The 26491-nt window shown below is 49.0% G+C and overlaps 1 protein-coding gene across 1 annotated transcript in view; it reads right to left on the bottom strand.

The window, feature by feature from the left end:
- The window catches only part of REXO1 (RNA exonuclease 1 homolog), a 31198-nt gene extending 5818 nt beyond the window's left edge, over positions 1–25380 (bottom strand). The window contains exons 1-11 of the mRNA XM_065745876.1: positions 25164–25380; positions 13772–15549; positions 11117–11218; positions 8698–8899; positions 7909–8072; positions 6206–6343; positions 5131–5254; positions 3939–4052; positions 2677–2814; positions 980–1093; positions 304–377 (exon numbers count right to left, since the gene is read on the bottom strand). Coding sequence (XP_065601948.1) covers positions 304–377; positions 980–1093; positions 2677–2814; positions 3939–4052; positions 5131–5254; positions 6206–6343; positions 7909–8072; positions 8698–8899; positions 11117–11218; positions 13772–15549; positions 25164–25326 — 3111 coding nt within the window. The 5' untranslated portion in view covers positions 25327–25380. The remainder of the gene's footprint in view (positions 1–303; positions 378–979; positions 1094–2676; positions 2815–3938; positions 4053–5130; positions 5255–6205; positions 6344–7908; positions 8073–8697; positions 8900–11116; positions 11219–13771; positions 15550–25163) is intronic.
- Between the last annotated feature and the right edge of the window lie 1111 nt (positions 25381–26491).

Here is a 26491-nt window from a genome sequence, read left to right as displayed (position 1 = left end):
TCAGCTCAAGGAAAGGGCCAGAACTCAGGTCCTGAGCACGTTTTCCACTCTGCTTTCTAAGGCTGTGATCCTTTCCCCACCCTCCTGAAGAGAAGCAGTGTACGTTAAAAAAAACCTGCAAAATGGAAACCACAGCCAGCTGTGATCCTCCCTCCTGCCAAGCACTCTACCTTCCTACCTTTGCATAGCAAAACATGTTTATTAAATACTTGCTTCCCCTCCACACCCCCAGGGGAATCCACCACTGGTGTAAGCAGAGGATAACTGCCATTAAGAATCAAAAGGTGTTGCTCAACAACTTACCTTGGCAACCTGGCAGCCTGCTGAGCCCACAGCTCCTGAGCAGCAGCTGTAATGTGTTTCCCACCCACCCGGCACTGAAAGAGCAAGAGTTACAAGTCAGAGAGGAAAGTCCCCTCAACGAGAGACCTAAACTTTAACTCCCAAGAGCAGAGGTGTCCTGGATGAGTGCAGAAACAATAATTTGTCAAGCAGAGGGGGAAAATTAAGTATGGATTCATGGTTAGCAACCTAAAGGGCTTAAAGATTCATTAAGCACGGATGCTCTGGCAGAAAACAAAAGAGTTCGTTAAACTAGGCTAATGTCTTGCTGCAAATGAGTTGATCCCAGACCAGTGTACCCCCTCAGGCAGTGAGAGAGGTTTTGTGCTCTCAAGTCTCCTAAAAGATTGGTTTCTCAAAAGACACAGGATGTTTGTTTCTTCCTCAAACTTTTTCTCTTTTGCTTGTTTGTTTAAAGCTGAAATAACCACCTCTATTCCAGCCCCATCTTCACGTTTTAGGGACTGCTCCACTATTCTTCTCCAGCTCTTTGCAAGCCTGTGCCACCCAGTGACAAAACTAGGAACTGCCACAACCTGCGAGTGACAAGCTCCAGAGCCACAAAACATCCAGCCCCAGGGATCTGGGGATGTAGAGCACGTTTAACATGCAGCTAAGGCTTCTTTGAGAGATGTACCTCTCTGCTTGCGCAGCCTCCCCCAGTGATGGACACACTCCTCTTTGCGGATGCAGCTTCCAGAGGCTGAGACCATGTACTCAGTGCCACAGCGACAGCAAATCCTGCAGGAGGCTTCAAGAGGAGAGAGAAGTCAGAGTCAGGTCGTTGCAAATCCTGCCAAAGCACCAGCAGATCTATCCCACTCCTCAAATCCCTGCACCCCACTGGAAGAGGCAGATATCCCCGATTAAAAGGATGCCAAATACGGTTTCCAACTCTCGCAATGACACAGCAATCCCTCTAAAATGCAGTCCTGCAGAATTCACTCCAAACCACTTCTCAGAGCCAAATGTAAAAATCCCTGTTGGTTTTGATGTGTAACATTAGTTCCAACATTAGTTCACCCTTGCTGTGCTGTGCCTCCATCCACAACAAATTACGTTGTACTCCAACACAGTTATTTTCAGAACCAGGAGAAATAAGTCTTTCTCTGGACACCAGAGCTGATGAGGCCTGGTTTCCAGGCGGCTGTGTCTTGTCACTTCCAAGTGACATTCGAGTTCCTCACAGGCACAGCTCCTCTGATGGGATTCCCTACAACACCTACAGCACAGTCCTGCAAGATGCAGCTGGGGATTTCTCTCTCCTGTCACCTGCGCTCCCAATAGTGCTCACAATTCAGAGAAGGGAAATGCAGAACACCCCAGACAAGGAGGTGGCTGTCATGCACCTGCTTTCCAAGCAATTCCCTGAGTTCTAGCACATTGTTTCTTTGCACAACACTGGTCTGGTCCATTTCCATCTGCTGATCACGGACACAGCTTGAGCAGACTGGCAAGAAAGAAGAACAAACTCAAAAATCCTAAAATATCTGTGGGAAACTAGAAAAGCAGAACCAGCAACACGATCTCAGCTGGCCACAGCTGCTCTACACGGTTCCAGCTGAAGAAAGGAGCTCACAAATACAGTACTAGATAGTGTTAATGTAAGAGAGCTTTCATACAGGTTGCTTCAGCAACCACAGGACAAATGTAGGCACAAGGTGTTAACATGGATGAGCACTTAACACACTTCAGCAGTGTCTCTCCAAAGAGATGCTCAGAGGAGCCTGACAAGGCACCTCAAAACATACCCTAAGTATAAATTTTACCCCTCCTGCACCGCAGTCTTCCCATTCAGCTTTTGAGAAGCATCAGTCCTGCCACAGGATATCAGAAAATTCAGACAGGAGGACCCCACCCCGCCGAGAGGAAGCCTGGAAGACTGTTTTGTCTAGTTGCAAGGAGTGCTCTTGGAAACTACTTTGTCCAATATCATCAAACGACCACACCAAAACCTGTGCAGCCAAAGCAGCACAGCACAACCCAGCCTGGTGCCACACCATCGTACCACTTCAGCAGGTGTGCAGGGACCCAAAAAAATCCTTCCCCAGGAAGAGGAGAGTGTCACCAGGTGCTGATGAGGAGCTTCTCCGAGCACCTCCCCTGCATCAGCAGCAAGCAGCCTCCCCGTCAGTGTAACAGGGCTGGAGTTTATGCAAGTGAGAAATCCTAAAAGCCACAGTGGCTGAACAGCTGCATGACGCGTGGCAAAGGCAGCTCTGTGCTGAGAGCAGAACACCTCGATGCAAAAAGACGTGCTGCACGTAGGACAGGTGTCTCCCTCCACCTGAGACACAGACAGCAAAGACTGCAGAATGAAACAGCCCAACTTACAGTCAGTGCTCTTCTTCTCTTCTGCTGTGAAGAGGACAGCACGGCCTGGCTTCTCTGGGTGAGGCATGGGGTAACCGTTTTCCTTCAGCTGCTCCTCAGTCATGAGATACTCCTTCAGCCTCCGGTACAGGGCAGCTCCTGCACGTATCAAAGGCAACAATGAAGCCCGATCACAGAAGCAGGTGCTGTTTTCTCTTTTCTGCCTCACCAAGCCACCTGGCAGGAACTCCCCCAATCTACAATTTGCCTCCGTTCAGTACTGACAGAGGAATAGGTCCTGGACTGCATTTTGCACACCCAGAGCACAAGCTGACTGTCACCTCTCCCAGCAACCACAGCATGGGTTGACCTATCTGGAAAGCAGGACTGGAATTCTTCCCAAGGGCCCCATCTTCAGGCCTCTGTATTAAAAACAAGGGAAGCCTCATGCCCGTAATGTTTACAATGCTTTAACTGATCATTTGTAACACAGCCCACAGGACACCCCTCAAAGGCTGCCCACAGCTAGCTAAAAACCTCCTTAGCAGAAGCTTTTTCCTGCTGTTGATTTTTGACTGTTTCACTCCACAGAGCAGTCAGACCTTCTCTGCTCAATAGCTCTTCTTTCAGTGCTACGTTAAACCCTTCCAATATCACTGAGCACACTTTGATGTAGCTTAGATGAGCTATAGGGCCCTTTCAAGCTTTCCTCACATCAATTCATTCTGCTCAGTGGCATCTCTGTCTCTTCTCTGATCTCCTCAACAATTTGCCCATATCTCTTGGCAGCCTGAATACCCATAAACAATTTGACCCGAAGTGAATAATGCTCGTGGCACAATCCTTTGGCTATTACGTGACCTTGCTGTGACATTCCTAAATGTGAAAATGAGCCCTACAGAGCAGATGAAGATATCAGTGCGTTTGTCTTTCATCTGATGGGTACAACACAAAGTACTCCTTCAGGGGAGGAAAGTTAAATTGAGACAGAAAAAAAAAAAAGCCATGAGTCAGTAATACCCAAAACACAAGAGGCAGTTCTGAACAGCTACCAACAGTACATCAAAGCCACATGGACAACATCAGCAAACCCACAGCCCAGAGCAGGGAAGCAAGGAAGGTGCTAATCAGCACCGCGCTGCAGTCAGGTAATAACTCATAACACAGCCCCGCAGATAAATCAAAGCTCTTCATGCATCAGCAAGGTCCTGCTCTTTCCAGTCAGTGTGTTACACCTCCAGCTATAATTTACAGCTTACAACTTTGTAGGATCAGGGTCTTACCTGTTAAATCCTCTGCTTTCAAACTCCCTGACCGGTTTAGGGTAAAGCTGGTCTTAGCAGCAAGCTTCCCTCCCAGCACAGCTTCATGGGACACCACCTTCTTGTTACTTGTTTCTGCAGTGACAAGGGGGAAGAAACAGAGCAGGACAGAAATTAAATACTCAGATGCAACTCTGGAGGAGTAAGTGACTTCAGTCCTTGAGTTTTGGGCATAGCACACAGGCAAAAGGAGGACTGCATTTATTCTGTGTCATTCTCTGCTCTAGAAATTGGTATGTGTGTGGTGGTGCTGTTTCCCAGCTACTTCCAGCACTACAGGGAGCTTTCTGCTTGCACTGTCAGCCTGCTGCAACTTCCTAAGGGCAGAGAAGGACATCTCTTACAGCTCCCCAGGGGACTGTGGAAGCTCTACCTGCTGACTGTGCACACCAAACTGCCACGGTGAGCAAGAGCAAAGGGAGGGCTGAGCACAGACACAACTCGACCCATCGTGGTGGGATCACATATCCACAGCAAGCAGCTTTGCTGCTGAGTGCCCACAGGCTGGACTCCCACACAGCATCTTTCACCTTCCTTTAGAAAGGCCTTCAGAGCTCTGGAGTACATCTGATAATGGCAGATAGGTGCTTTTTAGTAATCATTAACTGGCAGCCCTCTCCTAAAGGCCAGCCTCCCAAGCCCAGCCGCCCTGACTAATGGCCACAAAGGTAATGAAGACAGAGGGGAGAAAAGGGAAGAGACCAGGAAAAAAAAAATCACAAGAACAGCACAAATTGATTGTTTAATGTACCCTCTCGAGAGCCAATAATGAAATGTCTTAACCCTCTTCGTTTCTCTCTTGAAGCTTAATGTGTGTAACAGATTTCTGTGGTGATGGACGAGTCTATCACTTTGAAGGTATCATGTGAAAGTTACTCCATTAGCAGGGCTTTTCATTTTAAAGAACTTGTGCTAAAAAAAAAAAGTAATCCATGTGGCATTATCTCCATTTAGGCTCAGACAGCCAACAAAGCATTGCAGGACTCGCCTCTTGAAGGCCCATTAAAGCTTGCCAGACTATAAAAAGCTAACTGGAGTTGTTTGCCTTTCAGCATAATGCTTCTGAGAAATGGGTCTGTCTTTTCAACAAGTTTCTCTCTGTGGCTTCTAATCCAAGCAGGGCTCCTTATTAAACCACAAACGTGGTACGTACTGTTCGTACTGGAGGGGGAATTGGGCACGAGGCTCCTGAGCTTCTTTAAGGTGTTCACTGCCACATTCAGGTAGATGTTGCGACTGGTGCTGCGCTCGTAAGCCACCTTCTCTTCTGCCAGAGCCTGCAAACAGCACAAGTTGTTACCATGCACTCTGTTCCCACAATACTGCTTTGGGAATATTTGGAAAAAGACAAAAAAAAAAAAGAGAAACATTTGCATCTCAAAGAGCAGAATCCAAAAACATGACGGTGTCACAGCACAAACATATACTGGTTCTTGGGGCTGCTTAGGTGAGTCCAAGGAAAAAAAAACATTTTAAATGCAGCACCAGAAATGTTCTCTACAAAACCTTCCCTCAGGTGAACAGAGCAGTTCTGGAACTGCCTGGGAAAGGGCAGCACAAAGGGAAAGACGAAGCTCTGAACTGGACAAAAAGAAAAAGAAGTTTGGACAACAGCCATTCCTTGAGTGCAGTAGGAATGTTTTCCCTAAGGAGCCACGAAGGCAAAATATCACCAAAAATAAAAATATCCTCACAGCATCTGTTTTGGTTAGAGAACACACCACGATGCCCTGTACTGGCCCAACTAATAACAATGCCAACGTTTTTCAGTGAAACACATGAGATTTTCAACTCTGCTTTTGGAAATCTTACTGCAGTATTCCCTACTGGCAGAAGGCTCCTTGCATTCTGAGCAAGTTCTGCCAGTTATGTCCATCCTGCTTCTATTGAATGCTCAGATTGTTGGATGTGTTTGTGTCAGAGCAAAGGGCCGTGGTGTCCAGCTCAGCCACAATGCACACCCTTAAGTCCCTCTTCTGGGCTGAATGAAAACATGGCGTGCTCTCTTAATGAAGAGAATGATGATTTTTCTTCTACTGGAAATCCCCAGTAGGACTGTATTTTCTGTTGCTTGGTTTGGAATTATTTAACACTCATCTCCTCTATAGAGACACATGGACAGGAGAGTTTTCTGGTCTCGCTGCCATTTTAGAAGGTCTCAGCCAAATCCCAGGACTTGATGTGACACTACAGACTTTATTCACATGAAATAAGCAACCAGTACAGACCTTATCAAATGCTTCCTGGGAGGAGGAGCAGAATTTCAGACACTCATCAATGAAGAGATTGAGATATCTTTGACGAATGTTTGTTGGGACTTTAGCACCAAATTCTGTGGGAATAACAGGCCTCTGTAAGCTGGTACTCTAGAGATGGGACAGAGAGAGAAAGAGGCTATTTGGGGTTAAAGAACACATCACTTTGAGACTCTCCCATTTTCTGTTACATTAGTAACTTCCTTTCTGAAAATCAGTCCAGAGCTAAAAGTAACACACACCATTTCAGGTCCTAAAAATGCTGCTTGAAACTTCAGTATTTGAACTGATAAAAAAAAAAACCCAACCAGGTTTCATTACACAACTCCTCCAGCTGCACTGCAACCCCAGCAGCATTACTCACAGTGCTGCGTTTGCATAGACATTCATCCCAAGACCATGAAAACAATGACATTTACATTAAGAGAGTCGAGATTAGCACAGCACTGAGCACTGCAATTTGAGCCCAAGGCATGAACACAGACACCAGGTAAGTGCACAACCAGACGTGTCCTTTCTTGTAAGTGCTGCAGCCGTAGGGAGGGAGGGGAGACTTGCTTCGGGCAGCCAGCTATGTCACCCTGCTTCTGTGGGCTTCCTTGTGACCTCACTCCACTGCTTTTTTCTTCCTTGCTAATGCCACTCATGCTCCTGACAGGATTTCCCCCCCTGCAAATTGAACAATGCATTCCTAGTGCATCCAAACTGCACGCTGCACTGAGCTACAACCTACTGCTGCTGCCTTCCATTTAACACCAATTCATCTCCCAAATCACACAACCTGCCTCTTTCTTTGGAGAAGAGAACACCTCCAGAGCACCCAATTGCTTTGTTAACCCTTCTCCATCCTACCCAAGGGACATCCATTACCAAATCCATCTGTAACAAACACAGCTCCAGGGAGGACACGCGTGTGCTCGAAGGGGAGCACAGGACCTATCTCAGTGGGAGAAGTGCTTCTTTTCCTCGTGAGACCTCCACTTTGATCAATCTCTTTCTATTCCAGGATCTTGTTTAAACCTGTTGAAGGGGGGGCTGGTCCTTTTCATTACACGTAGATGTTTTCTCAGCCTCTCATTCAACCTCTCTAACAATGGCAAGCATTTTCTGCTTTCAGCTGTTTCTGTTATTTAGCTTCGGGTTACACACTGCTATCAAAAGTACACAAAGGCTGGGCAGGTATCAAAAAAAGAGGGAGAAAAGGTGCTTTTCCCCAGACATAAACTGCAGCATGAAGTTTAAATCATCACGTTTTAACCAGACAGGTTGCTGCGGGTCGTTATTCATAAATGCCTTCCTCATCCTGGCCCACAAAGGCGGGAAGGTCACCAATCCATCCACACCACTCAAGTAAGAGAGACCTCAATTCACAAGCAGCTACAGACTGAACCAGACAGCTCAACAAAAGGCTCAAACTGAAAATGAGAGATCAATATTCAAAGAGAGAGGCATAGCACTTAAGTATTTCTTTCTTTCTAAGCTCCTGCTCCTCGAGTGTTTAATTTTTTATACAACGCTATCGAGGAAAACCACAGGAAGAGAAAAACCCATTTAATCATCCTAATCAAAACACCACTTCTCTGAGAGCTAAGTTTGGAGCAGCACAGTTCAACGCAGCATTCTCAATGAGGAGTAACCAGAAAAGGAGCTGCAAAGAAAGGTGTCATCTCTTTTACCTGCAAGGAGGGAACGTGTGCTATCCTTTTCTGCACAGTGGTGCTGGTGGTCTTGGAAGCCATCCCAGCTAAGGTGCAAGCCTTCAGAGGAAGGGTGGGAGCTTCGGAGTCATTGGCAGGTGGGACACTCTTGCCAGCAGCAGTCTTCTTGCCACTCACCAGGCCTGCAAGAAACAGACAACACACTTCAGTAGGAAAGCTACCATGGGCCTTCAAGCTGTCAGAATGAATTTGCTGTGCTACAAACTGTGTTTTTCTCAAATATAAGCCTCCCAAGGGATAAAAATTAGGTAATTCTACCACCTTCCAGGCAAGGATGAAGGAACCTTCTGCTAGGAACCATACCTTGTTGGGGTGTTTTTTTGTTGCTGTTGTTGCTTCGAGGTAACTGAGTCAGTCAGGTTTAAAGAGTTAACCCTGTCAGCCACAACGCACCACCTGCTCATCAGGTCAGCTCTGAGCCCTTCCAACCACAGCAGGACACATAGTGACGAGCACAAATTAGTACTTCCCTCCTGCTCAGCCACCTCCTCAAAGCAGAAGAAGAGCAAACAGTCTCCAAAGAATAAACAGGAAAGAGCTGTACATTTAGCCTGTTGCTTTTTGGAAACTGATGGCACCTCTCAGAGGGAAGGCCTTCCACCGGGGTGCCTATAAGCAGAGATTCAAACTGTGGCTCCTCCTGACAGTTTCCCACTTTCAGCTTCAGAGAGAAATTTAAGCAAAGTGAGCACCTTTTCAACAGCAGAGAGGACAAAAGAGCGATGACAAGCAGCGCTGCCGGCTTACTTTGTTTGACTGCTGCAGTAAGGGCTACATTTGGCACGTGAGCAATCCTCCTCTTTTCTCCTGGCAGAGACAGGGAGGCCTTTTGGACAGCCACTGCCAGCTGTGCTGCCTGCTGCTGGGCCAGCTGGATCCTCTGGTAGCACACCTCCTGCGCCGTGGGTGGACGGTACGGCCGGACTACGGGCTTGTTCGGGACCTCTGCCTGCACAGACAAAAAGGTTTCTAGAGCCAGCAATCCCCACCCTTCAGCTCTCATCCACCCAAGAAAGGTCTCTCTCTTCCCTGATCCATCCGTGTTAGCAAATCCTGGGTTTGGAGGGAAGATCCCAACTGTCTCACGGAATGAAAGGCTCAGTCACTCGCCACGAAGGGCAGCACTAATGACTCGCCCTCAGGTGAGACTTCTCATTGCTCTGGGATTTCCCTGGTAGGCGGCATTCAAATTGCTTGTTTAATGGCCAGGCTGCCTGTTGTCCATCTCCCACTTCTGGGCTCCATCAACACCCAGCTCCACAGCTTGTGTTAGAAAACAAACCTGGCCCCTCACCCCTGAACACCGCTTCTATCAAAATGAACACTGTTCTCCAATGCAGAGTGCTGCAGCTTGCTCCTTACCCCCTTTTCTCAGTCTTTCCCATCCTGAATTACCAGTGCCATCTGTCCTTGCAGCTCCCACCAGCACTCTGGTTCCTGTAACCAGTTACAGGTCGCACATGCACGGATGTATTTATGGGATTAGAGCATCACACAAGCAGAGCTCTGAGTGCTGCCCCTGCTACTGGTGGAGGCACTTCACTGCTTCGGCCGTTACTGACACAACCACGTCACATACACATTACGCCCAAATTTAGGTTGTGGGAGAGGTGCCAAAAACGATGCTGGCAAGAAGTTCTCTTGTAGTTGAAGTACAAGAGGAACAGCACAAGCTTCCTCACATTACTTAATAAGCACCGAAATGTGAGAAATCGACCTCCCCCTCCCGAAACTGACCCCTGTGTAACGCAGCACTTCAGAGACCGCCAGCTGGGGTGAGCTGGCACCTCCTGCATTCCTGCCCTCTGAGTTGACAGCAGCTTCTGGAGACCAAACTGAGTGCAGCCAACCATTAAATGATAATTACAGTCCTCCTAGCAGGACAGGACACTCAATTGCTGCCTCACCCGCCATTCCCCCTTGGAAACTCAGCAAAGAACTCAGCCCCCTCCCCTTCAGCCTGCTCAGTGTTTGAGCTATAAATCACGAGGCAAGGCTGAGCAAATATTCAACCCGGAGGGACATGGCAAAGCACGAGTAACCACGCAGGCAAAAGCAGCAGTTCAGGTCTGACAGCACCTCCTGAACACACCTGGCAGCAGCACAGAGCTGCCAGCCCTGGGCAGGCACGTCCCAGTGCTGAGCACACCAGGTCAGCTCTGTTTGCCCACGCGATGGCTGCGCTGGGGCTCACGTCTTTGGAAAGCATTTTGGGATCAGCTGTCACATTAAGAAAATGTATTTAAGAGATCTGTACACGTCTAAAAGGCAGCTATTTGCAATAAATATTTGAGTTAATGAATTTCCAACCCATTTGTTTCGGCCTCTTATCTCTTCACTTTGGAAGAAAGGGGCCTTATCAAAACACACGAACTGGCTGAAGATATGTAGTTAAATAAACAGCATTGTATTGACCTCGGGGCTTCAAATTATTAAAAGCAAAGAAACCTTTCCTAGGCAGAGCGGAAAAGAAGAACAATTAATTTGGGCTTCCCAGCTCAAATCAGTGCTTCAGCCGCCACTCTTATCCTGCCAGAACATAAAACTGACTAATCTGGACTCAGCACCTGGAGGGAAACACATTAAACCCTCAGAGAAAACAGAATTAAAATCCCAGTGAGAAAGAAATAAAAAGATCAGCATGTCTTCCCCGCTTTTCTTCTTTAATTCTCCCCTGTACTTCAAGTATTCCCACAATCACAAAAGAACGATATCAAACAAGATACAGTCGGTATCACTGCTGAATCAGAGCATATATAACTGCAGTAAAGGTTTTCAACATCTCACAGGATCCTTCGAGCTGCCTTTCAGTTCCACACGATAAGGAGTAGCCACCTCTGGGCACAGCCTGACCTTGTTCTTAGTGTAAGTGACTGACAGAAGCTGTCGTGGCCATCCCCACAAGGGACGAGGGACAGAACAGCTGACCCATGGTTTTATGAAAGTTTCTTGAAGTGTGGCTGCTGCTGGTAACAGATGCCCAATCACATTTTTAGGAAATTGGAAAGGGGAAGGAAAAAAAAAAAACAGTGATGTAAAAGTATTCCAGAGGAAAGAGTTCATACGCTGCTGCCCAGTCATGGGCCCACACCGCCTCTCAGTGTCCCAGGACAGAAAACACTCACTTCAGATGTCTAAAACTTTTGCTCTCGAGAGCTGCACTTACATTTCCTTGTTTGACAAGATGAGAGATCCTTCGTTTCTGGCCAGGAAATAAAGTGGTTAAATTCTCTTCTGTCTTTTCTTTGTTTACGTCCTCCTTTGATGGCTGTAAGACAAAAAGAACAAGCTTCCACATCTGGACAGGAAGAAGATCCCTCCCCAGAAGCACGCAGAAGCCTCCTGCTGGGAGGACAGAGGGTCCTTGCAGGTGGAAATGACGCAGCTCTTAAACAAGACCTGCTCCATTCCCACTAGGGTGACATGGGGCTATAGAGCACACAGCTTCAGCACCGTCCCATCCAGCCCCTACCTGCACACAGGCACGGGAATGCCCTTCCCCTCCAGCCACCCACTTCTCAGGGCTTTCTTAAAACCCAGGATGTTTGGTAGTTTGGTTGGGTTTCTCAGTAAGAGCTGACTCATTTTCTGTCAGTGTGACGCACTTCCAGAGCGGGTCCTGAACGTGTGCCCAGCACCAAAACCTCCGTGCTGCCACGGCACACGCAGGGAGAAGCTCCTCTGCACCTTCCCCTACAGCACTGCCTATGAGAAGGGCTGCGGGGACCAACCCCAGGGTGAGGTTTCTGAATGGCAAGAAACCCAGAGCTCCTCCATGAGGAGCTGAAGCTTGTATCTCAGACTTGTTCCTAGTGGGAGGGGAAGGAAAAGCTACCCCAAAAAATAACAAGCAAAAAAAAAAACAACATTAAATCTTTGGGTTCAACTTGCTGTCCCTTTATACAGGTTTATTACTATGATTCAGGGTCAACCAGGCTCGGAGCACCCGATGGAGCTGTGGATGCCCCTGCTCACATCCAGTTGGACTGGATGGCTTTTAAAGGTCCATTCCTACTCAGAAGACCATAGGATTTTGCTGCTGATCTGCACTCAGTCTTGCCCACAGCCCCTGGTAGTGCTGTGAGCAGAGCTGGGTCTGACAGCTTTCAGCTCCAGAGCTGGAGCAGAGCTGGGGATGAGCTGTGCTCTCAAGGAACTCGCTCAGCCTGTTAATTCAGTTAGTTACATCCCTAATAAACTCTCTCACAGTTATCCTTCCAAGTGGAAAAGTACCACGCTGCTCACATGAACCTTCCCTCCAACCAGAGCCCAGCTCAGGCCACAGGGGCTCCAGCTGCAAAATCATCCCCTAAACAAACCCAAATTCCCAGCAAGCAGTGCCACCCTCCCAAAATGCTGCAGGGAAGCAGGTCACTGCCAAGCACCCCTCTCAAAACACCTCTACACTGCGGTGCCTTCCAGAACAGGGCACAATTCCACTTTAATTTTAGGAATATAAGTGTGCAAAGGCCAGGTTCAATGGGATGCACAGGCAGCTGTGATAATGGCACAGCACTCAGCCCCTGAGTGGGTGTTTTCTGAATTTAGCCCATTCTGAGCCTTCTCTTATTTGGAAAGCTCTGAGCAGAGGAGCGTTTCTCACTGTAGATTACGTGCCCTTACAATATTTTCACTTCAACTGGGTAACTGGAAGAAAGCAAGCCAAAAATAAAGCTGCTTTTCCTAGCTGAGAATTACACTAAAGAGAGAACAGCTGAATGCTAAACAAGTGAAACCAAGCCGTGCTGAACAGATTACAGAGACCTGCCTTACACTAAGGCACAGCACAGCAGGGTCAGAAAGGCCGTCAGCTGTCAGCAAGGCAGAGCTCTGTCAGAACGGATCACTGCTGTTACTGCAACAAAGAGTTCAGCAAAAAGCTTTAAAACTCCAACTTTTCTGCTCAAAAGATGAGCTCTTCTCCCCACACTGCAGGTCCCCTCCCCTCCCCCAACCTCATTCTCTGCTTACAGCCACGGGTGGGAAGGTTTTGTTCATGGCTGCTTCACTCGTCCTGTGAATGGAACGGTCCCAAAAGCCAGCAGTGATTTATGATGGAGTTTTTAGAGAGAATAAAACTCCACAATCACACCAGGAGAAATGGGTTTCCACCACGCAGACGCAGGGCTCCTGCTGCACTCATCCTGCCCTTCCTCCAGAGCAACAACCCCAAGGGATGCCTGAAGGGTCTAAACTGGGACACACTGGACAGAAGCATTCCTAGGTAAACACTCTCTTCTCCTTTTCCCAAATCCTTTGTACCTTTTGAAGCTGTTTTACCCTTCATTTCTTACTTATAACCCCCTACAAAGTATCCAGAGATGGTGATAAACTAACTGCAGGCTGTACTTAAAATGGGAAACAGCAACACAGGGAGCCTCTGAAGTGCCCATTCATTGCACCAACACACAGTCCTGGATCTACCTGCTGCCACGTTCCCCACAGCACTCTGAAACAAGGAGCCACAGCATAGATTAGCATGCCTGGATTAGCATTACAACACTCATAAAATACACTTCAAAGCTTCTTCTCCAGCCATCCAGGCAGCACAGATCTCAGGTCAGATGGAGATCACCGTGAAAGGTAAAGGTCTCCCACACGAAGGAGTAGTTAAACCCTTACATTTCACAGTGGCTTTCAGTCCAGCAGCTAAACTCAGGTGTGAGCTCTTCAGAACAGCTGCAATAGGGATGAGATTCGTCCAACACGTGAAGCCTCCCTCCATAGTGCCCTTCAGCAACTTAAAATAATCAAGTCCACTAAACCAAACCGGTATCATTTCACATTTAGATTTGAGAGAACCAACTCAAACAAGCGTTACCTGCTTCCCCAGCCTCCCCTTGTCTTCAGTTTTCACATCAGTGGATTCATTGAATATCCTGAGACATTCCTCCATAGGGTCTGACTCAAAGTCCAAGTCTTTCTCTAGGATGGAATAATCGATGTCATCAGATGTTGAGGAAGACGATGACGACGACGACGACTTGGACAACTTAGGACGCTTCGCTTTCTTCATCTTTTCATCCTCACTTTGAGAATCAGAACTGCTGTCATCGCCGTCCGAGTCAGAGCTCACGTCAGGTAACGCGGATGGCACCGCCTTGCCCTTGTCGTCCTCGTCGCCACTCTCATCTCCAAACAGGTCAACGTGACTCAGACTCTGCTGCTTCTGACCCTTCTTCGGATCTCCTTTTCCTGCAGGATCGACCTTTTCCTTCTTTCGTTCCACCGCTGAGGTCTTGGTCCCTTTGTTTTTACTGCTGGAGGTTTCCTTACCATTCTTCACATCAGCTGTCTTCAGCTTAGACTCCTTCTTGCTGCCTCCCAGCTTCTCCGTGCTGGAGCCCTTGCTGACATCCTCATTCTTGCCTTTCCCTGCACTACTACTGGAACTCTTGGATTTCTCTTTCTTCAGCTCATCCACCCTTTCTGCCTTGTGTTTATCAGGTTTCTTTAAATTCCCCTCAGTTTTCACTTTTACACTTTTGTCCTTGCAGTTTTTCTCTTCGTTCTTTGTTTTCAATTTTTCTTCTTTCTTGACTACTTTGTCTGCATTTTTACTTTTCTCTTTCTTACCAGCCTCACTGAGGCCAGGCGTTTTACTGACGTCCGATTTCTTCCTCTTTGTTTTGTCCTTTGAGTCTTTGTTTTTATTTTCAGTTTCCTGCTCACTTTTACCAGAATACGATTTTGCTGCTTTGGCATTCTTCTCCAATACATTTTTGGGAGGGGTTTTCTGGGAACTAAGAAGGTCCTCCACGCCGTATTTCGCTGCTGTTTCTTTACTGTCCTGAGAAGCGAAGTCATCCGACGCAGCACTCCGCTCTTTGCTGGATAACCCATCATCTGACTCACTTCCTGAACCAGCTTTCGATGGAGAGCTAACAGAAGTCGATTTGTATTCTGCATCAGCCTCATCTTCAGAGGAGGAGAACCTGGCACACACTTCATACTCATCGGGTACTTCACAGAGCTTCTTTCGTGAAGGAGAATAGGAATCCTCGTAACTAGGGACCCTTCCCCTTTTAGACCCCTTTGGCTCCTTTGTCGTAGCTTTGCTCAAAAGCCTGGCTGAGTAATTTGAAAGTGGGTCATACTCCAAGTCAGTAGAAGGCTTAGAGTCATCGATGACATATTTATTGTTAGTGACGGTGCTGCTGTATTTTTTAGTCTGTGCTACAGCCTTGGGAACGTATTCCAGTGAGCTACCTTTAGATCTCAAAGAATCCAGAGTGTATTTACTTGACTGGCCAGCAGCAGCAAAAGGAGTAGGGTTGTAGTCAGAGTTATTATTGAAGTTGTAGCTACCTGGATTATATTCTAAGGAGGTAAACAAATCACTCTGTGTCACAGCAGCGGACACAGGAGTTTCGGAAATAAGCGAGGCCTCAGAGGCCCTGAGCTCCTTTGTTGTTTCCAACAGCTCCTCATACTTTTTCTGCTCTCTCTCAACTTCATTTTTGACTGCCTCGATGGCTTTGTTGACCAGTTCAAGCTCCAGGATGCCGGGCGTCATGTCTGTAAGATCAGCCAGGGCACCATCCTCCGTCTCCAGAGAGGGCTTCGGCAGCTCAGGGTTGTAGGGATCATAGCCCCGTTCTGTAAAGAAGGAAAAACAACATTTACTGGCAGTAAGTTAGGTAACATTTCCTTTGGATTCATCCCTATCCAATACACATATGGTACCAAAAGCCACCACTGACAGGTACGTGGCTACACTGGATTTTCCAAAGTACTGCTGGGCCTTAAGGGCTACAGATCTGTTAACAAAGTGCTTTTATTACTCACAGAATAGCTCTGTGAGTGAAATATTCTTTGGGGCATTGAAGGATAATCGCTGCATTAGGACCAAGAGGAGCTGAGTATGTGCACAATTATCTGCTTAATTCAATGAAGTGCACGAGAAAGGACAGAGGATTCCAGTATGAGTACCAGGGATTAGGTTCTCATTTACTGATGCCAATGCCCAAAGCCCACTGAAAGCCCCCAAGATTCCTCAAAGCTCAGTACTTCCCACAGCAGCAGCAGGAAAACGAGTCTTGGGTTGAACCCACAAACCAAGTGCTGCTAATAAGAAAGTGCTGCAGGTACAAAGGTGACACCAGAACTCAATTGCAAATGACCACCTCGGAGACACGCAGTGAACGCTCCCACGTGACGTGTGCGAGCACCCCACGAGCAGCACAGTACCAGCACACACTCAGCAAGAGCAGGCCTGCAATGCCCCTGCTGTCCTCTCTTCTACTGAGGTATGGAGTAAGCTGCTGGGAAGGAATCCAGCCCCACATGGCATCTCTTGCAAACTTGTTTATTGAAGGAGTGCAGCAGAACCCAGCACATCAGAAACTCCCTGCATAGCTTCATTAGCTCCCGATGCCCTCAGAGCAAACTGCACTTCTCTCTTGGCTCACTGCTTGTCACTCACCCTTCCCTTTCCCCCCTTGCTACTGTCTCCCTGCTCCCACCTACCACCTCATTCCCCCAGGGCATGCAGCCTGGCTAACTTCATGACAAAACAGACTCCTCTCCATGCCCCACGCCTCACAAGAAAGCCAAGCTGACAGCTGGGAGCAGCACTGCACCCAGGGTATTTCCATAGCAATTAGATGATCAGCAAGCAGCTACCGAGGGGTATTACAGTGGCATTAACACAAGCTCTCATAGGAATTCCCAATTACCACTTGATTCAGGAATACAATGCAAAAGCAGCTTATGCAGACGAGTTTCCAAGAAATAAATAAGGGCTCTATATCACACAGAGTCTCATCTGAAGTATCTGGTACTCTATAATGAAAGCAAAGCATATTTTAGAAGGGGAGAAAAAAAGGAGTTTGCTCACGCTCAGAAACCTTGCAGACTGATAAAGCCTAGGGCTCTGCAGGGTGGAACTCCTGACTGCATGTCACTAGCTCAGCAAGGACACCAAGCCAGGACAGCAAAGTCAGGAATCATTGTCTGACACATCAGCTTCTTCTCTGCCATGGGCTAAAAACCAGGCTGCAGTACGTTACCTTTTCACCTCGTGGGGAAAAGGAAAGGCTGAAATTATTTACGTGAATGCACAGAGCAACAGGCACCCACCTGCCATGGGACAGGCAGGGAACCAAACTAACCCTGAAGGATTACAACAGGAAGGGAGGAACCTCACAGAGAAGAGGAGGCCATTCAGCAAGCGATCAGAAGCCAAGCTAAGTTACCTGCTGCTTTTTGCCTTGGAACAGGATTCAGTGCCTGTTTTATCATAGCACACAGGTGCTATTACTTCAGAGAAAGCTTCTTCCTTGCTAGAAGGACAGCAGCAACTCTGTAAAGGAACTAAATGATAAGCAGAGTGATAACAGATAGACAGGAATCGGTTGCACAACTCTCACAAGAGAGAGGGCTTTTTTTTTCTTTCAAAAAGAGAGGATCAGGAGGTGGACTTTACGACCTTTATGGGTCCCTTCCAACTCAGGATATTCCAGGATCCATGAACACTCGTCTCCCTTTGGCTGTTGAGAACCACATCTGTCGAGCAGGTGGCAGAGCAGGCCTCCCAGCAAACAGGATAGTGGGGACTGGGTTAAATTAAAGGCACTGGTTTCATAAAATAACTTCTTACCCCTCTTGGGTCTGAAAGGTTTTTAGCAAACCAATTAGTTCCTGATTGAGCAGGGACTCTGGGCAAACACACCGTCATGTCACTGTTTTCCAACTGACAGCCTGAGCTGGGCTCAGGACCAGAAAGGTGGGGAAAAGGAGCCAGGTGCTACGTTTGTATTCCCATTCATTGCTAAGTGCTTCACAGCCAAGGCACAAAAAGGCCCTGCAGATTCACCACTTGATTTCTCTCCACTTTGTGAAACACCAGCTCTGCAGCAGTAAGAGCAGAACTACAGACTGGAGGCATCAACTTTTATCCTCACTCAAGAGGAAGACCTAAAGCTCAGCACAAGAACTGGTAGAGGGACAACTAAAAGCCTGGGAATCTGTTCAGAGGTCGGTACTGGGCGGCCTACAAAGGTGAGGTCTGGATCTAATGAAAAGCTACACAAAAAACCATCTGATGGAAGAGCTCTGTGGTAGGTGCACAGTCCTGGCAGGCTGCAGGCTGAACAAAGGCTGCTTCTTCCAGGAAAGGGGCTATGCCAGCAGAGCCCATCAGGACTGACACCTTTGACCACCAAGTGTTTGCAGGTAATGCAGTGAAAACATATGCAAAAGGGAATGTTACAGATATGGAGAACCACATACACACAGATCTGCATAGTCAGAGAAATGAGATACGCTGCCTGAAATCATGCTGCTTCTTCAGCTGCTTGGTTTTACTGCTGGGAGAGACCAGGAGAGGACCTCGTGCCACTGAGACAACCACTGCACACACACACACCCCTTCCTAAACCTGGATGCACAGAGCAACGGAGTCATCACCAGCTTCTGTGCTCACTGCTTTCCACCTCAACGTGAAGACCCACACAGTCAAAAATGAATAAAGTACTGCAAAACGAAGCTCTGATATATTGGATGCCTGTGGTATTTTTGCTAAAGCAAAAAGAGGGGCAGCACTCAGAGAAATGCCTTCTTTTGGATGGATGTAAAACGCAGCCTCCATGCTCTCCTTGGAGAGCCCTGAGATGACAGCTCCTTGTAGGACTGTATGCTGAGCTGCCATCAGGACACTCTTTAAAATGAAAACTATTTTAATAAATTCACATACCTCAGAAATAGAGAATTGTCCCTCTGAGACATAAAAAAAGCAAAGTTAACACCAACACTACAAAAACTGAGCTATTAAGAATTTACACGGTACCTCAGGGAACCATTTACTTAAACTAGAAGACAGCTTCAGAAGTCACCCAAACCAGTCACACTGCCATCAGCTGCTCTGGCAAAGAGAAAATGGTTTCCCCTAAAAGCTGAGGTGGATTGTATTCCCAGTTCTGGTCACTTTGGTTCTGGAAAATGAGGCCTCAGCTCTGAGGTTACTACAGAGCTCTCACAGCCAGCCATTCCCTGCTGTCCTGGCCTTTGCAAGAGGCAAAGTCTGACATGAAGGGAAGAGGAGGCATCCAGCACGAGGTCACTGCCTGATGTTACACCTTACTTTACAGTGAATCATTCTGCAGGAGAAGACGACTTTTTTGGAAGCAAGCAACCTAGCAGAGCACACACTTTGGATGCTTCAAATACACAAGGGCCCGAACGCGTGGTGGGTACCACTCAGCATGAGCCCACAGCTTTTGGGACAGGCACAGGATGAGGATGACAGCTGCCCTCCCTCCAACAGGAAGCCAGAGCTGCTAAGCAAAAGGGAGACAGCAGTTAGGAACTTGCAGTTATTGAGATTCTTATCTTGAAACAGAAGTGTTTGGTGGTCAAACTGCAGAGACCAGTGTTGGCTGAGCAGGACCATACCACACTTACCCACTGCTAACAAAAGGTGCCTTCAGCAGAGGGGGAAGGTGGAAGCTGTTAGCTTAACAGCTTGCCTGTGTTTAGCAAATGGACAAGCTTTGAGATTAGCAATACATTATCACCACTGGAAAATTATTTCAAGCTTTTCATCTAAAGCCTCTCGGAAAAGTCAGCCTGGAACGCCCCAAAAAGGCTTTGCCTGCAGGCTGAGCTTTTGCTGCTCTTCAGTACAAATGCAATGGCAGTTTGGGGCTCACTGGTGAATACCCAAAGCAAATTTCCAACGATTAGCAATACTATCCAACTTCTGGAAAGTAATTAACATCGAGATTTTTAGAACAGCACATTTGAAATAATCATTCAGAGTAAATGGGCTAGGAGGGCAGGTAAGAGGAGCTATGAGAAATGCTTCTTCCCTTTCAGTGAAGCCACAGCCCTCACCACTCCTTTTTTCAATACTAACTTATATTATTAAAATCAAGCACAGATAACTTTGTACTGCTGTAGGGGCACCAGTAGTCTCACTCCCTTAGAACTATCTGACCCCTGAGCTTCAAAGTCTGTTCTGAACTGACACTTATTTCTTGGGGAGGAAAAAAAAACCAACATACACGCAAAAAAAAAAGCGAAAATGAGAAAAGAAAGTCTGATATTAGCAAGGCCAAAAAAAGGCTGAGCAGTCATCCCTCGCTGTGACAAAGCCAGGTGAGGTTTCACCAGATGCCAGGGGCTGTGGGAGGCAGCATGGCAGGCCGGGGACACCCAAGGGACCAGAACTTGTCCCTGCAGCAGCACACACCTGTTCTGTTTCCGAGGAAAAAGAGGTACCTGAAAGCATTCCCACCTTGCTGGTACAAGCGCCGGATAAAAATAAGGATCACTTGGAAGTTGAAATACCTGATTATCAAAGAATGAAGGAAAAAAGAAATGAAGTTCTTGGAGCATTCGGGTGTCATCCTTTCTCCCCATTCAGTTCTGCCTTAAAAACATAAAGGAGCAGTGAAGCCACAAGTAATCCTAGCCCTGACCCTCCACTCCCTGAGTTCTGCAGCCTTTCTCTGGTTTGCTCAAGATAAGTTATCTCCATGGCACCTGCCTCACTTCCGGAACCATTCTGAGTGAAGAACTCCCATTTAAGAAGCCAAATAAGAAAACCCAATACTACCTGAATACAGTCACAAGCAGACGTTCTGAAACCCAAAGATTAAAAGCACCTTTTCAGCTATGTGACACTTAAAAGCTTCAGCCGTGACCTACAAAGGACTAAAGCCAAATTCTAAACTGGTTTTCAAACCTGTCCAGCTTCAGCTCACGCAGAAACCCAAATTAAAACTCTGCAGCTCCGGACGACTCAGACACCTGTGGCTCTGTGCCTCCAGTCAGCGTGCTGCCTGCTTCCCAGCACAGCTCCTCTCCTGAAACGCTGAGAAATGAAAGTCCTCCTGCAGCTCAACCCCCCGGAGCAGAGTGGAGTGTCTGCGCTGCCTGTGGATTTAAACGTGGACACAGCTATGAGGAGCGAGGTCTCATGTTAAATGAATGGCAGCCACGTGAAGCCTCCGGAGGAGGCACCTCTCCACGTCCTGCTGCAGCCTGCGCAAAAACACGAGCTCGCTTCGTAGTCAAGAACTTCAAAGAATTACCTGAGCTCCCCGCCGTTAATAAATACTGCAGGTATTTGTTCATGCTGTACTCGAGGCTTTCAATATCTGCTTGGCACTCTGAAGGTGCTCCGGCACAAGCTTTGGGCACACCACGCTGACCGTGCGCTGACACAGCAGCTCTGGGCTGCAGCGATCATTAGGGCAGGACTTCCCACCCCAAGTCCCGCCTTCCTTCACCCTCATCTCCTCCAAAGTCTGCTCTGCAGTTTCTGCGGGGGCTTTCTGACTCTTTCTTCCCCTTTTTTGAGCACCACATCTGCTGTCACTTTGGGGGACTTCTTGTCCCCGTGATGCACACCGCACACGTCCCTTCTTACAAGTGGGGTGGTTTCCCGAGCTGCCAAGCAGGCTGGGTGCAAGCAGGCTGCTCCTGGTGCTGTTGTGATGGTGCAGGACCACCACGGGGGTCCCACACAAACGCCTTGGGAATCTCTGGACTTTTGTTTTCCACTCCTCCAGCACAAAGGCAGCACAGCAGCATCTGGCTTGAGGATAAATACAGAGGAAGCGTTTAAACATCAGGGGGGATGTTGGGGAAAGAAGTCCTTCAGCAGCAAAGGGATCCCTGCAACATGCAGAGGGGAACGTGAGGAGCCTGCATAGCACCAGTGCCTCCAGTGGAGACCACTGGACCTCGAGCATCCCAAATCCTCCCAGCTGGTCAGAGCAGGGCTGCTCCACTTCCTGGCATGCTGCTACTCCTACGGGATGGAGAGAGAGCTGAATATGGAAAGACTGAAGTCAGCACTCTGCCCGCAGCCCCCAGCAAAACCCTGACACGTGGAGCAGCTGTGCACCCACAGCTGTCACAGCCCACCTCCACAAGAAGCCTCCAACTGCTGCAAAGATGTTACAGTGGTTTACATGAGAAGCCAGATCCCCATCTCACCGTTAAGTGTATTTTCTGTTTTTTCATTTCAAAACTCACCGTTAAAAACGCCCACTGGCAGCACTATGCTAATTACTGCCCTACAAATTAAGAATAAAACATCTCAGCCCCAGCAATGCCCCACACACAGCTCCTGGACTCACCACCCACCACATTGCTCTTGAGAAGATACACCAAGCACTGCTCACAGGTCCCACTTTTGCTCACTGCACTTCCCTGCAGCAAGGGTAATTACAACAGCTCTTCCCCACAAGAAGCTGAGCTCACACAGCAGCTACAGGAGGGATAACATCTGTTAAAGACCTCTTTACACAGTGCAAACCTGCATGGCACTATTTGTAATGCAAAGGGAAGCCCAGCCAGTGTCAAGAGGCTGCTCCCACAGAACTGGGATTTACCAAGCAGCCCTGAGCAGCACGCTAAGGAGGAACCTGCCACAAACAGAAGACAGCAGCTTTGGTCCTACAACAACACACGGGCTGAGGATGATGAAAGCCAGGTTTTAAAGAGCCACTTCAGGTTTCAGCAAGAGTCATTCTGCACAGTGCTTCACACACAGAGCCATCCCAAGCCACTGGTTTTAGAAGGGGAACACTGCCAATCCCTTGTTGCCCTGGCATCGACAGCACACGGCATCTTTCAAACACACAGATCTGATCTGCAAAGCTTCGCCTGTCCAAACAGAAAACGTGCACCACAAGAAAGCTTCAGACCGGAGGAGAACACAGCCAAGTGCCTGCGAGCACACACTGCCCCACAGCGTGGCACTCCAAGGCTGAAGGCCTTGCTCCTCCCACCTCCCAGCAGCACTGGGATCAGCACAGACAAAGAGCAGCTCGGATATCCAGGCCTGGCTGCAGCTCTCTGCTCAGGGCTCAGAACCCCTCCACTTCTCAAGCATCTCCTGACAGCTCCTTCCGAAGCCGCTGTGCCTGAGAGCCAGGTTTCCTTACGGTATCTGTGAAGTGCTGCATTATGCTTCTTTTGTGCCTTTCAGCATACTCAGGACCTGGACTTTAAAGAGAGACCTATTTTTCTCCTCCACAGCTCTTGAAGAGACGCTTTTAGGACGGAAGGCAGCTCTTCCCTCCCACTTACACAGCCCGCTTTCAAAGCACTTCACACGCGTTCAATAATCTTTTCATCCTGCTCTGAAGCAAGTGGATTTCAGTCATTTCACAGATGGAAAAAGCACTTCAGCCGAGTCAGGGTTAGAACTTTCAGCCTGCAGATTCCCAGCCCTGGACAGGCTCACATCCCACCTCCCAGCCCCGCTGAAGAAATAAGGATCTGCTACGAGCAATACGCTCCTCGAGGTCTGGAATGGTGACAAGGAGATATGGGGACAGCACTACACCTCGCTCATCCCCCCCCCTTCTCTACCCCTCTGGGCTCCACCTGGCACGCATCCCCAGCCTCCACCACACCTCCATTCCTCAGTTTTCAAAAGCTACTTCAAAGCTACAGAAGATCTACCAAGAGTTCTGGAGTTATTGCCAGTCCTAAGGTGATCCTCAAACATCAAAGTGAACACCAGCCTGGAATCAATACTCTTCACAGGCCGCTTCTTTAGATGTTATCCTTTTTTCTAGGCTATCTCCCCCCCTAAAAGAAAAACCAACCCCACAAGAGCTACAGTGCAGATCTGGTGTAGGTACCACCTGCTTTGGTTTAAAAAAAAAATAATGGTTTTAAAGCATTAAATAGGTCAAAAATGCCCCAGTGTGCTGCAACAAGGCTACTTCAAAACAAGAGAGGCAGCTCCACCGGCTGGGAGCAACCTGCCCTGGAGCCTGCTCCCAGCAAGATGGTTGCCTGGCTGCTAGTGAAACGACGACACCCCCTAGCGTAGATCTGAAACACATCTCCCAGGCTTGACGGCCTCGGGCGGAGGGAAGGTAGGATCTGCGCATCTGAAGCCATTGAATGATGCTAAGCCACACCAACACCACCACAAAAACGTTCCTATAGGCGTCCGGCACCTCACACCGCACCCCAAGCCCCCCCGAAGGGTCAGCACTTCGCAGCACTGACACCGAAAACAAATTAGCGCAGAAAAAAATGGCTGAAGCCCAACCCTGAGCTGAGGGAGAATGTGAAGAGCTGTGGTCACAGCAGCCTCTCCCCAACCCCTAAAACAGCAGAGCACATCCTGAGAGGAGCTCCCACGGAGCTTTCCAGATTCAAGATGCAAAAAAACATCACCCTTAGCACACTGCCTGACTGCAACAGCCCTGAAAGCACTGCTTTTATTCTGAATTAAACCATCGCCATTGGTAAGGTGATCTGGTAATGGGGAGACAGGAGGAATTATTAATTGTCCGAGTTTATGAAAAAACACAAAACTTTATTTTGAGGGCTTGGGGGTTATGGTCTTTGAGACCATACATGCTAGCTTTAAAAAGAAAGCAAGCAGTATTCTTCTGGGAAGAAGAACGCAGGCTTTTCTCTGCAAGAGAATAAGCAGATCAGAGAATAATGACTAAGGAAAACGACGAGAGGCTGGAAGGGCTGAGCAGAACAATAGCTATCTTGTCTGCAGCCAAGTTCCATCTGAGAAAGCTGGCAGTGCTCCACACCTCACTAAGTGCCTTCTGAGGCTCCCCACAAGACACTCTGGGGCAGGACCCCACTGGACCTGGCCAGACAGACATCACAGCAGTCCAAGGTACTGCAGAAGGGCTGTGACAGTGCAGCAAGCAGCAGCGGGTCAGAGGCTGCCACGTTAGCTGGGTGCCTGGAGGGACAGGAAAAGGAACGGAACAGAGCTGCCCTCCGCAGCACGGTGATGGGAAGCAGGCTGTCCTCAGGCGGCAGTTATTTCACAAAGGCACTCCTCACCGCCGCCCGGGCTCAGGAGGCGGATGCGGGGTGTGGGGGCATAGGATGCCCTGGGTCGGGAGGCAGCCAAAGCCCTGTGCCGTGTGCAGGGCCATCAGGACGCACTCCCAGAGCCGCAGGACACCCCCACAACCCGGCGCAGGGCCCCACCACCCCGAGCACGTATATTTCCCTCCTCCCAAACGCTTTTCTCCAGCACGAAGCCGCCGCCCCTCACCCCACCACTGCGGGCCTCGGAAAGAAATCCCCCACCTGAAACCAAACGACACCAAAACACCGCAGCGAGACCGCCCGCAGCCTCACCCCCAGGGCAGCGCGGCCCCACCCGTAACCTTCCCCCGCAGGGCCGCTCTGGGGCACCGGGGAACGGAGAGAAGAGGGGAGAAGAGGGGTGGTGGGCTCCGCGGCCCCACAGCGGCCCGTACCTGCGCCGAGGCCCAGCGCGACGCCCGCCCCGGGGGCTCCGCACCGCGACGCCGCGACCGGTGGGTGCCGGAAATGGCAGTAAGGCCGACGGCAAGGCGGACCCCCCGCGGCGGTGAGGAAGGGGCAGTCGATGCCGCGGAAGTAGCCGGTGGACCGCAGCATCCCGCCGGCCGCGGGGCGGGGAGCGGAGACGGCGCCTCCGCCTCACACCGCCGCCATCTTGGAGGCGCCAGGCCCGGCGGAGCGAAGGACCCCTCGCGACGCCGCTGCCCGCACAGAGCTGTCCGCGGCGATGCCTGAGCGGGGAGGGAAAAAAGGGCGGGAACGGGGTGGGGAAAAGGGCGGGAACGAGAGGAAAATGGTGGTGGGGTTTTAGCTGAGGCGCTGTGTTTCTCCATACGGAGATGGAGAAGAAGCAGTGTGTGATGAGAGGGGGCTTGGGGTTGCGGTCGGCAGTGAGTGCAGCAGGAGCTCAGGGGACACTAACATAGCCAAGCTCTGACCGTAGCCATAATCCTAAACCGCAACCCCTGCCCAAAGACCGAACACTAATCCTAACCCAACCCTGACCTTAAGCCAGTAACCCTAACCCCGATCCTAACAAAATATCACGTAACCGTAATCCCAACCCTACTCCAGACCCCAACAGCTTAACCCTGATTAACCCTAAGCCCACCCTCACCAAAGCACCAATAACCCTAAAGCCAATGCTTCCCCAAACCTAACCCCAATCCTAGCATTAACCCTAACCCCAACCATAACCAAAAACCTAATAACTCTAATCCTAACCTTAATGCTAACCCTGATCCCAACAAACCCCCAAGTAACCCTACCCCCCAACCCTATCAAAAACCCCACCCCGCAACTCCTCATCCTAAACCCCAACCCCAATGCCCCTAATCCTGAGACCCCACAATTAACCGCAACCCTGGTCCTGACAAGAGCCCTGATATCCCTGCTGTAACCCTAACACTGTGCACTGATCCCTAAAACGGACTCTTAATCCTAAATCCTAACCCTGACCAAACCCCATAGCTCCACCACAGCGATGCCATCTCGAAAGCGAACCAAGAAAGAACTGAAATCAGAACACGACAGCTGTCCCCATACGATTGTGTGATCCCTATCTCCTCTCTTCCCAAAGGGCCCCACCAGAAACCGGGGGCAGCTGGTCCATGTGTGGGGCACATACCCCCGCTCCCCACCCCCCAAAAAGATGACATTCTCATTTTTAGATCAGTGATAAACATTTATTCGGTGTAACTTCGGCTCGTGTGGGAACACCACACTCGGAAACAGTGAGTGGTGACATTTTGCCACCGTTGTG

The sequence above is a fragment of the Cyrtonyx montezumae genome, unplaced genomic scaffold (genome assembly GCF_038088225.1).
Source record: "Cyrtonyx montezumae isolate F1298 unplaced genomic scaffold, pur_monq_1.0 scaffold_39, whole genome shotgun sequence".
Taxonomy (NCBI): domain Eukaryota; kingdom Metazoa; phylum Chordata; class Aves; order Galliformes; family Odontophoridae; genus Cyrtonyx; species Cyrtonyx montezumae.
This window is presented reverse-complemented; position numbering and strand designations above follow the sequence as displayed.